Below are 16,129 nucleotides of genomic sequence, written 5' to 3'. Positions count from 1 at the left end.
AAGGCCCACACTCCCCCACTAGCTGTTAAAGAAAGACATTTCCATCTCTCATCTCACCATTAACCACCACTGCTCATCCACACAGAATGGCCTCTAGTTCCCGCTTTGTTTTATCTTTTATTTAACCAAGAAAGAAAATCTCACGCACAGAAGAGTCTTGTTGAAGATAACAGACATAAATAAATGAGTTAATTTTCACAAAGACACATTACACGAAGTAAACACATCACAAAGCTAATGTTAAATATTGACAGACATGTAAATCCACTTTACACGGTGCAGAATATCTTTAAACCAAATAACTGGCACAAACTCCTAAAGTTTTAATCTTTCTATTAGAAATTCCAGGGAGCAGGGCAGCATACCTAAAAACTTGTTTTCATAACTTTGTATATACCACAGGATCTTAGGATCTTTGAGAGCATAGCCCATAATTCCCCAAGCATTTTGACATGTGAGATCACTTGGATAGAGATCACAAGTATGGATTTATAAATGTAAATGTACCACAGGATAAGCTTGTGTACAATTAATGAAGGCAGGGTCACTCGTACATAAAGAGCTCAGTGGTCAGTAGTAATTCTACAGTTACTTCAAAATCTTACAGCACCAAGAGAAACAGTGTCCAAAAGGTACAAAATGTTTACAACTCCGTAGTAAATAACTGGTAGAAAAGTCATTTCTCTTTAGCCACAAATGATCAACAAGATTTATTTATTTGACAAAATTCAAATTTAATTCACAATTTTCTTACCAACTGCAAAATGTGCGGCATAAATGTTGAGTTGATTGGTCATAGGAACAAATTCAATTGTTTTGGTAACAGGTGGTAAGCTACAAATTAGTTTTTTTTAAGTTCCTTAAGTTTCTTTAGTTCATTAACAACATTAGTTTTGATAAAATGTAAACGGATAAAATCCAACTGTAAAATCTGCATTCTAAACTTTGAAGCATTTTGTAAATTACACAAAGCTACATATGTTTGGATGATCCTACTTTTTCTGCCTTTATAGATCTACAAAAGATATTCAACATAATCTCATCATTGTCAAAAAAGAAGAAAAAAACTAAGAAAACGAGAAAAAGGAAACATTACTGTCACACCAAGTTATGTTGTCTAAGAGTAGCAGCTTCTCACAGTCCTTTACTGCTTCTGCTTCTGCTTCAAAGTTCTGTGGTTATATGTGTGCGTATGAGAGTGTGTGTGTGTGTGTGTGTGTGTGTGTGTGTGTGTGTGTGTGTGTGTGTGTGTGTGTGTCTCTAGGCCCTTCCATGGTTCAGCAGCTCTCCAGAGAAAAACAGCGCAGAACGGGGGAACCCCTCAGCACAGCCTTAGTATCTCCACACAGCCTGCCAGGACGGCTTACTGATTTAGTGCTCTCCTGCGTGGAGCCCCCTCTCTCTCTCTCTTTCTCTCTCTCTTCCGTTCACTCACTCTCTCTGCCCACCTTCCTGCCTCCCCGCCCACCCTGCTCTCTCAGCAGGGCGTCATTTCAGCTAATCTTCTTCAGTATTCCACCCTCCTCCACCCTCCTCCACCCTCTCGTCCACCCATTTCTATTAAAAACTCGTCATGCCTCTTTTCATATCTCTGCCGGAGCTTTTAAAAATAGCAGAGTCAATTGGGAGAGCGCAAGTGAGACGCGAAGTGCGCGAGCTCATCTGTGCGACGTGATCTTCTGGCACTGAATAAATCTTCTCATGGTGTCCTCTTTGTTGCCCAAGCGGCCGAGTGGTTTATTACCCGCACAGAGATTTTGCTGGTATTCTCTTCCCTTGCTAGTGGAGAAGGTTACTCTAGTGTAACTGATGCCCGCTCTCTGCCGCAGACCCCCACTCCCATCCACCCCTTCACACCACCACCACTGCCACACACACTCGTTGACAACCTCACACCTCACGCGCACGCACACTCGTGTCGAGAAACATATGGTCACCACTCATCCTCTGCTGCAGTCTTATTGACATCGTCTTCCTTCACACATGTGTTCAGAGCAGTTGCTATGGGGATGATGTCATTACCGTGCGTAGCGGAGGTGAACTTCACGTGTGCACAAGGGCTAATACTGTACTACATATTCCTACAGCGGATGATTCATGTTACAAATTCTCAGTAGAGCAACATAATTAGCCAATCAGCATCTGAAATTACACGGGGAGAAAGGGATTCCCCGGAACAAAAACCCCACACAAGGTAGTCATGCTCATTCCACATGGAGAAAAAGTTAAACACTTGGCTTCGGTTCCTCTTAAGGCACTCGTTCAGCTCAAACCATGCATAAGAGACTCGTTCACAGATATCAACACATCCTCTCTCAAATAGCAGTGTGTAGTACAGATGAGGGGCTACCAGTTACTTCAATGATTTGTATTAATCAGTGTTTAGACCTTTATGTATTTATGTATGGATGATCCCAGCTCACATTTGATGTAATCAGGATGTTCTGATTAGGAAGCTCTCTAGCTGTCTTTCTTAGAACATCTAAGCAGAATATCACTGGCTCCATGCCTGAGTGCCTCTTGCATTTCTGACAGTCATCTCCTGCTTAAAGACATCCACACACAATTTGTGGTGTTTGTGGAATCTGTGGTGTGCTCTGTCAAAGTGGCTAGTACTGATTTGCTGACAACAAACAAGGAAAAGCCTTATACGTTTAAACAGACTGGTGCCCCTGGTCCTGTGTTCTGCATTTGTGACTGGTAGGTGTGTGAGAGAGAGAGAGAGAGACCGTCAGCAGAGGGAGAGAATGAGTGAATGAGAGAAGCAGTGAGAGAAGCAGCAGAGGAATAAATGAGGATGTGTTGTTGTGTGGGCAGAGATGCGGAGGCGGGGAGAGAGGGAGAGAGAGAATAAGAGAGAGAGAGAGAGAGAGAGAGAGAGAGAGAGAGAGAGAGAGAGAGAGAGAGAGAGAGAGAGAGAGAGAGAGAGAGAGAGAGAGAGAGAGAGAGAGAGAGAGAGAGAGAGAGAGAGAGGAGAGAGAAGGGGGTCCTGCACACTTACTAGCTTTATTATATCTCATTGGTTTCCATTATTCCACCAAAGGCATTCTTTTCCAGCTTCAGTAAAGGTTAACCCAAGTCACATCAACCCTAGAGATTGCACGTTTCTCCCTGACAGAGATGGAAGCTGATTGGTTGTCTTTGTCAATTACCTGGCCACAGGGTTTACTGTCTTATTTCCATATAGTAACGTGGAAAACTATTTGATAGTGCCACTGGGGAGGATAATTGATGCGAATGTTCTGGCCATGTGCTGAAAAAGGTCACAGCCTGTTAACCCTCACTAACATACCTATCCACATGATCACACAGGCACGCCAAGCTCAGGGCTCAATTCAACACCATTTTGCTATTCAAAAAGGTACCAGCCTGAACCTAAAGAAACATGTGGCAATGAGTGAATCTTCCTGATGTCATCAATAACTACGACCCTGCCAATTTTCAATGGACTCCACTCTACAGAGGATGTTGTTACAGATTACTCACAGGAATTGTAGTCATTTATTTAATACATATTTAATTGGGGGTGGGGGGGGGGGTGCTCATTCAATGTCACAAGCATGCTCTGAACAACCTCAACCTAGTGCTTCACTAGTTGAGTGGCTAAGAAGTCCTGCTTTAAGCATTCAATTTATAATATGTTGACCCTCATTGAGATACAGTCTGTACAATCTATTCACTATTTTAGCAATTCAAAGCAAATCCCCAAAGTAGAAAAGACAGCTGAAAAAACACTGTGTGCCCTTTAGTGTGTGTGTGTGTGTGTGTGTGTGTGTGTGTGTGTGTGTGTGTGTGTGTGTGTGTGTGTGTGTGCATGTGTTTGCCTGTGTGTAAACCAGCGTATTTGTAAGAGAAAGACAAGTACAAAGATAGTTCTCTTAACCTTCAGGCAAAATACAAAACACTCATCTCTGGTACAAAGCATAAAGAATGTAGAAGATTTAAACCAAAGACCATATCCTTAAGATGAGCCATGTTCCCCAAGACAAAGACAAAAATCAGGCCTTGATTTTGCTAATGCTATGGTCTTTGCTAATCTGCCTTGAATTACTGGACATCACATTTTATAAAAAATCATTATTGTTTTCAGGACAACAGAATAAACAAAATAAATGAAAAAAGCAAATATATGCACATTATCAACAAAACATTAAAACATTAAATAATAAAACTATTAGTCAATTATTTACTGAATAAAAGTATTTAAAGGCTTTTTTCCAAGGAATATGAAGTGTTACTTTCCAATTAAATTTGCCATTCCATTCCAATTTCATTCCAATTTACCATTCCAATTAAATTTTTCAAGGACCCCACATTTCCAGTAACAGTGTTACAATTTCCACAGCTTTCATTACAAATGGTACAACTATTATTATTATTGTTGTTGTTATTGTTAATATTACTATTATTAAGATTACAGATAAACGTTACAGCAAGAAAATGGAAAAACTTTGTTGCCGTTTTAGATAAATCAAATTACATTTCATATTCCCAGCATGCTTTCCAATCCATGTGTACACATATTAAGGAACCATGTTTTTGTTGGCACCTTAAAGTTTGAATCTTTAAGACTGGCAGCATTTCATTTCCTTGGAACGGAGTAGTAGTTTTAGGCAAACAGGTCCTGTTTTTTTTCTATTATAGCTTGCCAATAATGGCCTGTTCTATAATAGAATAGAATAGAAATTCTATAATCGCTTGTTTACTGGCCAGGTGTACATTTCAGCGAGATCCCACAGACCTTCCTCACCACAACAGATGAATCTTTTTGTTTTACCAATATCTGCTGCTTACAGGGTCTTTTTCCCTCTAGGTATACTTCACTATAGGTATTGCCCACTACTTCTAATCTATCACCATGGAAATAAGATGGTCTGTCTGAAAATCAATGGGATAAACAAGATATTGATTAATACTGTATATCTATAACACCGGCTGGAGTTTGGAGTAATTTAACCAATTGAAGGCTGGACTGTGTAATTATCAAGAAGCAAGAGAGTATGGAACTTAATATTAGCTGTTCTTATCTGGCCAACATAATCAAACCAGTAGGACTGGTGTCAGAGGTAGTAACATGAGCTAATTATTGACTGTATAAATTATGTGACGATAGGAGGCGAGACAGGGTGCAGAGTGGAGCCGTTGTTTTTATGAACGCAGACATTTTATTTTACACAACAAGTAAAACTAAACCGAAACATGAAGAACACTCAGTGATAACAACACACCACAACGTCATGAGAACAAGAACAGACAAAACGCTTTAGTGAACAATAGGGTAGCTGAAGCACATTGTACAGGCGTCAAACATTGACAAAGGACATTAAAAACACACGTTAACAAGGGACAGGTGTGACACAAGGGAGGGGCATGGTAACGAAGACACACACACACACACACACACGATGTCACATGAACATGGGGAGGAGTCCAGGAGGAAATGGGAAGGTAAGAGGACCTCAATAACCGGGAAGACCAGCCAGTCCTCCAGTCGGCAGTCGACACAAGGGCTAGGGAGTCTAGGAGGAGGAGCTTGCCATCGGCTTGGGTGGTGACGGTGCCTACACTTTTTGGGCAGATTAGCTGGAGTGCACGCCAGACTAAGCGCTTGCCTTGGCATCGGGCTCTGGCGATGCTTCCACATTTCCCAGTTTTGGCCAACATGCAGGCACTCGGGCTTTGCGGTCTTGTGCTCTGATTAAGGGAGCCTCCCGTAATGATTTGGGCGCCAGTGACGGAGCCACTTGGAAGGAAACACAGGGACGCTCTTGGGCTCTAGAGCGACATGCACTGGGCGGAGCATTAGGCACAAGGGGATCATCGCTATTGCAGTCCTCGACCTCATTTCTGACTTGGAAGTGGGCACCTCATGGAGGGCCTCCTCCACCTCCATTGAAGGGTCCACAGAGAGGTCAGACCTCGCGTCTGACCTGAGGCTACACTCCTCATAATCCTCACCCATGCTATAATCCTCATAACCATCGAGTAGTCTGTGGGGGGTATGTAAGTCCCTGCAGATTCACCATCCCTGTAATCCAGGGAAGGCAGATAGGACTCTGCGGAGTCTGACCCTGGACCACCAGGCTCCCCTCTCAAAATTTCCCAGGGTTGCTCTCCCCTTGTGTGCCCGTATGGAGCGTGCCCACTACATTGAAGGGTTCCTATATGCAGGCTAGGTTAGAACGGTGAGGCGAGGCGAGGCAGGGTGCAGAGGCGAGCTGTCGTTTTGACAAACACAGATGTTTTATTTCACACAAGTAAAACGAAACCAAAACACAAAGACCCAAAAAACGATAACAGCACACAAGAACATAATAAGCAGACAAAAGAGTTTAGCGCACAACAATGAAGCTGAAACACATTCTACAAGGGTCAAACACAGACAAAGGACAATGACTAAACAGAACTAAACAGAACCTTAAGAAGGTTAACACACATTAACAAGGGACGGGGGAACACATAGACAGGTTAACAAGGGAGGGGCGTGGCAACGAAAGGACACACACACACACACACACACATGCACACACACACACACACACACACACACACACGCACACATACCCAGACAAGCACATGCAGACACACACACACACACACACACACACACATACACACACACACACACACACACACGCACACACGCACACATACACACACGCACACACACACACACACACACACACACACACACACACATACCCATACAAACACACACACACACACACACATACACATACATACATGATGTCACATGAACAAGGGGAGGAGTCTAGGAGGAGGAGGCCATGCTGTGACAAAATAACAAAATGAATGATAGCTTTCTGTAAATACTGCATTTATCTTGGGTGAAAAACCATTACCCTCCTGGAGCTCAAAGCCTCCCTCAGCCTTGTGCGACCGTGCAGCCTGTCTTCTCCCCAGTCTCCTCACCCTCAATTTTCCTCACAGTGGTCTCCTAAACTGTGCTGAACTAGGTATGGTAACCTATGAACATTCTTATGAATAATGCTGCAAGCAGTTAGTCAAGTTAACTTTCATTAATAATTTATGCCATTTCTAATTTATGCCACTGTTCTGTCAAATAATCTTGATCTTGCTGTTTAAAACAGCACTGTGACTATTGTGTAAGGTAATTGAATATTCAACAGGTGTAACTGTTTCTCCTATAATGCTGCTTGGTCATTTGTTTCCATTCAGATTTAATGCCATTAATACCTCGTCCTGGAAAAAAATTATATGCACTAATAAAAATCTAAGCAAAATGCACACTTTGCATTTAGCTACAGCATTTTCAAAACTGTACCAAAATACCACAGATGGCATAGATAACCACTGCATTTTACTGTACTGCATATTTTTTTAACCTAATGTAACCGACGTATTTTAGAGTCCCACTCGGATTCGGTAGAGAAGCAAGCAGATAAGAAAGAAACAGAAAAACGAAAGGGGTCAGCAAGCCGGGACAAGGGAGACATGGGCTCGAGACGCTGGTGAGACAGAACCGCTGGAGGGAAACCCGACCAGAGAAGCCATGCAGAACATGAGGGCAAGACGGTGATGGTGGTGAGAGACCACAGGTTCTGAGAAGCTCCTCTGTGGATACTGGAGAGTTAGCGCTTCACCGCCCAGCCGAAGACCTGACAGAGTCTGCCGCATTGCCCTGTGAAACAGTGATGTCATTCCAGCAGTGACACACACACACACACACACACACACCACTGCTGCTGACGATGACAGCTCTCCTCCCCATGTGCAAGGGCATCATACCGTAGGAGATACCCTGTGAGGCTCAACTTGAATTGCTGCCACGTTTCAACAAGGACGAGGCCAGTTTCTTTTCGGAACGAGACCACTGCATATCGAGCAGGAGGTGGTGACAGAAGCACTAAAAACATGGAAGGCTGCAGTGCACCGGCGAGGCTGCGTTCAGTCACCGGCGAACCCGGGTGGAGGAGTGGCCGGCGGCGTCTGAAGCTTGTCGTCTGGGACATCCACCTTGAGTGTGAGTGCTGGCTCAATGAAAACCAATGCATCAGTCCGAGACTTGTACATCGTGAGGATGAGCTTCCTGTTTCCAATAGGGGCCTCGCTCGACTTAGGCAAAAGTTTGCTTCACTTTGGAAGATTGACAGTTCCCCAAATTGAGGAGGCAATGAATATGGTAAAGAGATCTGACGGAGCACAGCGGTGGGTGGCCTCAGACCTGGATTATAGCCCACCCTGCTTCAGGGGTGAGACCACCCCTGCATTGTCATCGAACAGAAGTAAACAGCCAGTCAGAGCTTAGCTATAAATGTCCACCTCTCACGGAGCAGCCCAGAACGAAGAATGAGCTCAAGAGAGACAGTGAGAACACTGCAGCTCTGGAGAGAGAAAAAAAAGACTGAGCATGGCAACGGGAAGACACACGGCAGTCACCGTAGCGGAGCCTGGTGGACATTTCGGAATAGCCAAGATACGGAGGCGGCTACAGCAGCACTTCTGCCAGGCTGGATGCTACCAGGAAGTAGAGCCGCATCTTCACTGCTGCGTTTCTTGAACCGCCAAAGAAACAACTTTTTTTTCACTTCAAGGAATGTGTGTGGGACTTGTGGGGCAGGGCAGCAGTGTGGAGATGGCAGATGGGTTGCAACGATTTTTGTAATTCCATGAATGCTTTCGTGTACATTTATTTTAGATACCATATTTGTGGCATAACTGTCTAAGCTTACTCCCTGTTGTCATCTCTAGTTTGGATCCTACCAACCCCACAGCCGTTCGAGTGACCCTTCCCACTCTATACTAGCCAATCATGGGTATTTGTTAGGTTGTGGAGCAGGGCACTCTCCTTTAAGCCTGCTTGGCTTGATGTTTCATAAGTGGCAGTTCAAAACGATGGCTGCCCTCATGTGTTTGAGAATCTTCCCAGGCTGTTAGGGTTCGTTCAAAGGGAAAAAGGTCTAGCTAGAAGGTGGGAACTGGTGAAGACTTGGGAATGGGAGAAAATTGGAAATAAAATATACATTCAGTGATTCAGTGATGTACTAATATTAAATTTCTCTTTTAGGACTGTGGAAACAATAATTTCCTTCTCCAAAAAGATGTGTTTCACTTTTGTATCCTATTATGCATTGCTGTTAACATTAAAGATTTGACAAAAGAAATACAGCAGATAGTACCAATATGAATTTGCCTCTAAAGCCTCTATTATTATGTATTTATGTCATATGGGCATATAACCTCTCAGATATTGTACCTTTCAGCAGCCATTTAAATGAATATTCAACATATGATTTAGGGGAAGTATTCATTGAAAGGAAATGACTTTAGTTTTCCCATTTATCCCATATCCTAAAATAGTACTGTACGCTTTGATTGTTTCAAGAGGTTTGAGAAGTGATTTATGTGGCTGGCTTCTTGTGACACAATAACATCATCATAACATCGGTTTTGACTTAATGCTTCTCCCAAAACCAATTATTTACTTTGATTGTCTTATTTTTCTAAAAATGTTTACTTACAAAATTAAATAGAAAGGAGAGATGGCAGGAAATGTGTGCCTATGTGTTCTCATGCTAATCAGTTGGAGTACAATTTCCTAATTTTATTGCCATTTTTCTTTCTAAAATATAGTACAGAAAATTCCATTCTACCTGATCAAATGCTCTTACTACATCAGAGGAGAACAAATCCATCGTTTGTTAGTATGCAACGCTCAGACAAGCTTCCATTCAAAAGCCTTTGTGATGAGTGTTTGCCCCACATTTTTGTCCCCACATTAAGTCAGCTTAAATGAAAGAAATTGGTCTGAGAACATTTTGTTCTGTAAGTTCTATACTAGGTGCACATTTATTCAAGGAACAAGCATCTTTAAATGCAATTGATGAGTTAGTATGCATTGTGAGAATGTTTGCATACACCGTTGCTGGGCATTCTAAACAGCTTTTAGGACATCTGCCCAACCTAACTGGTAAGCAATAAAACACACACTGAATGGTTCAGACAAACAAGCACTACTAGAAATATAGCTTTCAAGTGTAGAGATATGATCCTGCCTGTGATTCTGTGAATCACTAGCACAATCCCTTATAACATGACCTCTCTAACTAAGAACAATGCTAATGAAATTCCTTACAACATGTACCTATATTCTTATGACCATACTTATTAAGAACAGTGATTTTAAATCAACACTAATTCAAAAGTCTCCACTACTGTGTTTAAGTTTTTATATCTTCAGATTAAGTAGTTAAACGATTATGAAATGAACATCACCTTTATACTGCATGATCTGCCAATAAGCTTTTAGTATTTATTTTCCTGGTCAGCCAGGAACTCATGTTGGTAAAAAGACCGAATGAAATGAAATGATGCACAGAATAGTTATCTTTTTATTTTTATCATTACAACAACCTATAGAAACTAAAACACTGTTAGTATGGTTTAACCAGGCATCTTGTTGTATAGTAATTATATGTAGCTATTCACTAGTTACAGTTCCAGCTGTCTAGTCAAACCAAATCAGTCAACCACTGTTACCTATTAGCTTAACAGTTACTCAGTACACCTGTGAGTTCAGGCCTCAACCACTGTTGCTATGGGTAGGGGAATAAAAGGATTTTTTTCCCCCCAATAGTCACACATCACTGGTTACAAACTGTAGTGGACAGCAAGCAGCTCAAAGTCTCCACCAACATGACATCATCTAAAGAACCCCAGTGTTTGATGCAGATGACACTGCTGAGTCTACTTACATAACAATGCAATGCTTGTAAAGTAGCAGGGTTGCTATTTGGTGTATGTGTGATATAGTCAGGGCCTGCGTGTGGTAGTACTCACCTCCAGGATCTTGCAGCGTTCTGAGTCACAGTTGCTGTCCTCACATGGGTGGAACATGCCCAGAGTCACACAGTTCAGCAGAATTACCAGCATGCTGGCTCGCTCAAACCATGTATGGAACAGCAGTCAAGGAAAAAAAGCACTCCCGGAAGAAAATAACTTAAAAGGCACCTCTTCATGTACTCAAATTTGACACATTTGACAAAATTGACAACTGTGGCAAGTTGAGAAGTTATGACATTATATGAGATGACCAAGCAAAATATACTAAAACAGCATTAAGGACAAATATATATATATATATATATATATATATATATATATATATATATATATATATATATATATATATATATATATATATAGAGAGAGAGAGAGAGAGAGAGAGAGAGAGAGAGAGAGAGAGAGAGAGAGAGAAAAGCATATTGTTTTATTAAACAATAATAAATAATAATATTGGTAAAGGAATGAAAAAAATAGAAAGGGATGAAAGTTTAGAGGAGAATTATATTACTATGTTACAAAGAAATTATTAACAAAAGTAACATAATTGAATTTACAAAGCAGCCAGAAATATCATTACAGATTGCTCTGTCAGGGCTACAGCAGGGTCAAATTAGCTAAATGTGTTAAAAGAAAATAATGATTTTGTCATTAGGTTAGTCACTATTTCTCTTGATTTACTTGTGGGGGATGAATGATCCTCTACACACGGCTCATAATTGATCACCCAGTAGGCGAGTGTCATGTCCTCAGAAGGCTGATGTCCAGCTAGGGGTCGTGCTCACACATTTATATCTAAATTAAATGCAGGAATGGTAATGGACACATAGGGGGCTGTCTGAACACTGAGGCAACAGACAAAGAGCAGCTCATTCTTCTCAATTACTGGTAAAGGCAACACCAAAGGGACACAGTTAAAATAGCAGTGATAACAGCTGGGAGGATGCAACATCAAACAAGAAACTTCTAAAGGGGATCTCGCTGCCAGTAGAGGTCTACACCAAAGTCATGGGATATACTGCCATATTGGCTGCACAACTGAACAAGAAAAGGGTATGAAAGACTTGCTGTTTACAATCCTCCCCCCCCCCCCCCCAAGGACTTTTCAACACGCCTCACTCACACACTCTGAGAAGCGTTCTTATCACAGTACAAGTACCCTTTCTTGTCAAGAAAGCCCCCTATCCTTAATAAACACTGTCACAAGAAGCAGAGAGTCTCATCTGGAGCCAGGTTTTATTCCCACTGACAAATACCAAGGCATGTCTTGGGTTGCAGTTACAGTTACAGTCGCCCAAAACGAAAGGCCCTGCTTGCACAGATCAGCTGAAGCTGTAATGTATTCTTCATGAATAATGTAAAAGACAGAGTGTGTCTCACTCCAGCAGTCGGGGGGGTAATTACAAGCTGCTAACTGCTGATGGGCCTCATTGTTCTCCACACTGCACTGGAGCCTCAACTAGATAGATGAGCGTTAGTGGAGGCTGATATAACGATGGACTTGGTTGGGTACATTCAGCAGGTGATGAAGCGCCTTAGAAAAGTGGCCTTAGTAAAATCTCTGAGTTAAGATGCAGAACCCTTTTACTTAAGTAATCAGGAATTGCCTAGTGGGCCTTTAACCTGAGTGGTAACAATGTCTTTGATGTGCACATTTCCAACTCTGTTTAAAAAAAAGGTTACTTGTACTAAAACGCTTAAGACATAAATCTGTATATATGAGTACATAATTTGCACTGATTGCACTTTAGACTTATACGGGAATTCATGACAAGCTGAATGCAGCAAATGTGGTGTGAAAATACAGAGTGACGAGAACACCCCCATGAACCCTATGCTCTTGGAAGTGTAATGGTATTTTTTCTATGTCCCTGGCAAAAAAGGGTGCACACAAGGACATGTTCTGCCAGCAGTTCGAGCGTATCCGTCCTCTCCTCCATACTCTGGAACAGGCACCTCCAAACGCCGGCACAATCTGTCACGTGGACGCCCAATGCTGTTCTCCCACCACTAACCGAGTGTAGGCGGAGTGAGCACACAGTCGGCAGCAGCATCAAAACCTCATCAGCACCCCACGCGCCATAGCCAAATTCACTTAGTGGGGCCTCTTCATACACCAAAGCCTTGCTTTCTCACTCCTCTAACAAGGCTAAAGGAGCAAGGCAGAGGCTTGGCATGCCTGTGCTTCCACTGCTATCTCGAACCGGCTCCCCATTTACAGGTGGATTCTGCAGACTAACAGCAGAAATCCAGCTGGCAAATGTAATTGAAGAAGGTGACATGAGTTAAACTGGCCACGCTGTGCTGAGGAATGTTGGGCTGAATGTTCACTTTGATCATATATTTACAAAAAATAGTGTAAGCACATAAATGCTGGTCTAATATAAAGGCATTTTCAATATTTTGAATAAAGCAAGTGTAACATGACACATATTTCAATACAGCTTTCTATATAAAACCTACATTATATGCACACTATGTATATGCAATATGTTCTAATAACAATAAATGGAACATTTTATAGAATGTTACAAGAATGTATTTTCACCATTTAGTGAAGACTATGTGAGGTAAAAAAAAAAAAAAAAAAAGTTGGCTAGACTCTTCTAACATCCTAATATGTAAATTGGAATAATATACTGTTATTTAAATTTCAAAACATGTAAATCACATATTGAGAACAATATTGTAGGTGGAGTGTTTATCTTATACAGATTATTGTGTGCACAGAAAGCAAGAAGAAGTCTCATTGACTTTGGGCTCCTCAGGCTCCTGAGAGCCATACAGGAGCCAGGCTATGGTCTGCTAATGGCTTCCTCTTTATCTGGTTGGCTCTAGTGCTGGCTCCGTCTTGGCATGCTGTCCTCAGATGCGGACCTCCTGACACGGCCGTGGGCCAGGTCTTCACCCATATTACAGGCCCCAGTAATGCTGTACCTAAAAGCCGGACTTTAAAGCAAGCAAGACTGACCCCAGCGAGGCTCCAGAAACACTCTGCTCCTGTTGTAGAATTTGAACAATCATCAGCTGAAGATTGCATAGCCTCATGTCATCTTTGTCAGTACATTTGGTAAAGTGTCATGTTTCATAAAACTATCATGTCATGAAAATCTTGACATAGCACAATCACTGAGAGTGCATTAACCTGTGGAGTTTACCGGTGTGTAACCAGTATGATTAATAATGCCTCACGAAAAACTCAACTGTAAATATGTCAATAATTTAAATACATGTACAAAGATTTAGATGTATGTCTCAGCCAGTTCCATGGAGGGATAGAGTGATCAAACAGAAAATGGCGCTCACTATAGTCAATATTTCATGAGATGTCTCGCTGACTCTTTGCTCTCCCTGACACATTCTCACTTTTCCTTTCGTAAAAGAGCACCTATCTGTCAATCATACACAGAGAAAAAGGGTAAAATAGCAACAAAAAAAATCTGAGAGAAGGGAGAAAAAACGTGGATTTGTAGAAGTTTGGGGAGAGATAGGAGGTCGTTGTGGTATTATCATGTTTTCATCTCATACTTGAGACTAAGTTTTCTTCCCTCCACACTTTGTAAAGTTTCAGAATTGAACATAGCTCAGACCCATACAATGGCAGTGCAGCATGCAAGGACCTCCAGATAGTCCAACATACACTGGACATCCAGTTAAGAATCAAATGAAACTACAGGAAGAGATGTAGTGCCACAGCACGGTTTAGTTTTCAGGCAATAAACGATGAGTAAGACAAATAGGTAACATTCATTTAGCACTGAAGAAGAACAACTTGACAATGCAAACCAATGTTTACTGAGCTCAAAGCAGAGAAAAGAAGCAGGAACGCTGGCAGAGACTGCCCTCTGCTCTACACAAGGGAATCCCTCGCAACCAGAGGAAAGAGCTAATGCAATATGTTGCACCAAGTGAAAACCTAATCCCTTCTAAAAAATTGTATGCCAAGTCCCCAAATGAGGCTTTCAAGTGAGAGGCTGACTCTTCTGAAATGCATATGTACAGGCATGGGAAACCATAGAGGAATCAGGGGTGTATAACATGCAGGAAAATAAGGAGAACGTCAATGCAGGTCTCCTTATGAAGTGTTTAATGAAAGTAGCTAACGAAGGGGAAAAAATGACGTAATGACAATGACCAACAAAGAAACAAAAAAGGCTTATAAAGAGACACAAAAGACTTATAATTATATTAACATAACAAGCCCAGGTGGTGTGGCTAATGAGGAACAACACACACCACCTGACGGAGGTGTAGAAAGAAATCGAAACAGATAGATGTATATCAGAAAACAAAACAAACAAAGCCACGTGGCTTATGGGGGGGGTTTGGGGCGTATCATTGCAGGAGGTAAAGGATCTGTGATGCCAACACACTGCCACAGGAATATATCGTCTTTCACCAGCCATTAAAACCTCATTATATGGTTAGAATTGCAAGCTTTCATAACATTTGAAAAAGAAACCATACTAAATGCAATATGTCATGGGGCTGCTTCAGCATGGCTTTGATGCTACTTGACCTCTGCCTTTGCTTTTACATACATTAAGGCTCATTACACACCAACAGTAAGAGAAGTATAGTTACAGTCAGAATCCCAGGGCCACACCAGGACACCGAGAACACAATAAGCGCAGTGTGACAAGCTCTTCGCTGTTTAACACTAACCCTGGGTCAGATGGGGCCTCTTCGCTAGGAGAGTTTTTCGTGCTCATATGCCAACGATTTTCTGTCACAGGGTATTAGCTTGTTTAGTCTCTCAAGGTTCGGGATCACATTGCTGTTCCCTCCCTGTGGTCTCTCAATGTGTCCCGGACTTTTCCACCATCTGCTTGTGTGTTCTTACACGGCTGGGTCCTCTTGGGCCAGCAAAGATGAATGGGCCACTAGAGCTTAGACCCAATTACAAACCTACCCAGCCAGGACTTCAGCCGCAATCCTATTCCCTGGACAGCAGCTATGCGGCTAATCTCTACTGCAGTATATTCCCAACACAACCCCAACAGCACTTTTTACATGGCAATACTTCTTGAGGATTTGTTGTCAGCCACCTGATAAAACACTACCCTCACACCATAGTGCCCATATTCTGACCTGGACATGCACAATAATAGGAAATATGAAAATGTCACGGAAAAAATATATTGACAATTATGCTGCTCCTGGTTTACAGAAATTGCTGCAGAACACTGCATGCACAGACACGGCACGTCCTTCAGGCATTTCAAGAAGAGCTTCCTGGAGTAATTCCACCACAATTACTTTGCTGCTTTTTGCTGATGAAAGCTGCCCTCTGTGCTTTGTCACC

General features: G+C 42.0%; 1 protein-coding gene across 9 annotated transcripts in view; it reads right to left on the bottom strand.

The window, feature by feature from the left end:
* cacna1g (calcium channel, voltage-dependent, T type, alpha 1G subunit) overlaps window positions 1-16,129 on the bottom strand; it is a 149,422-nt gene that overhangs the window by 80,945 nt on the left and 52,348 nt on the right. For all 9 annotated transcript variants that reach the window (XM_081698277.1, XM_081698278.1, XM_081698279.1 and 6 more), the window contains exon 3: window positions 10,822-10,934. In XM_081698277.1, the coding sequence (XP_081554403.1) occupies window positions 10,822-10,934 (113 nt within the window). The remainder of the gene's footprint in view (window positions 1-10,821; window positions 10,935-16,129) is intronic.

Source organism: Electrophorus electricus, chromosome 15 (genome assembly GCF_041902795.1).
Source record: "Electrophorus electricus isolate QZ-2024a chromosome 15, ASM4190279v1, whole genome shotgun sequence".
NCBI lineage: Eukaryota > Metazoa > Chordata > Actinopteri > Gymnotiformes > Gymnotidae > Electrophorus > Electrophorus electricus.
This window is presented reverse-complemented; position numbering and strand designations above follow the sequence as displayed.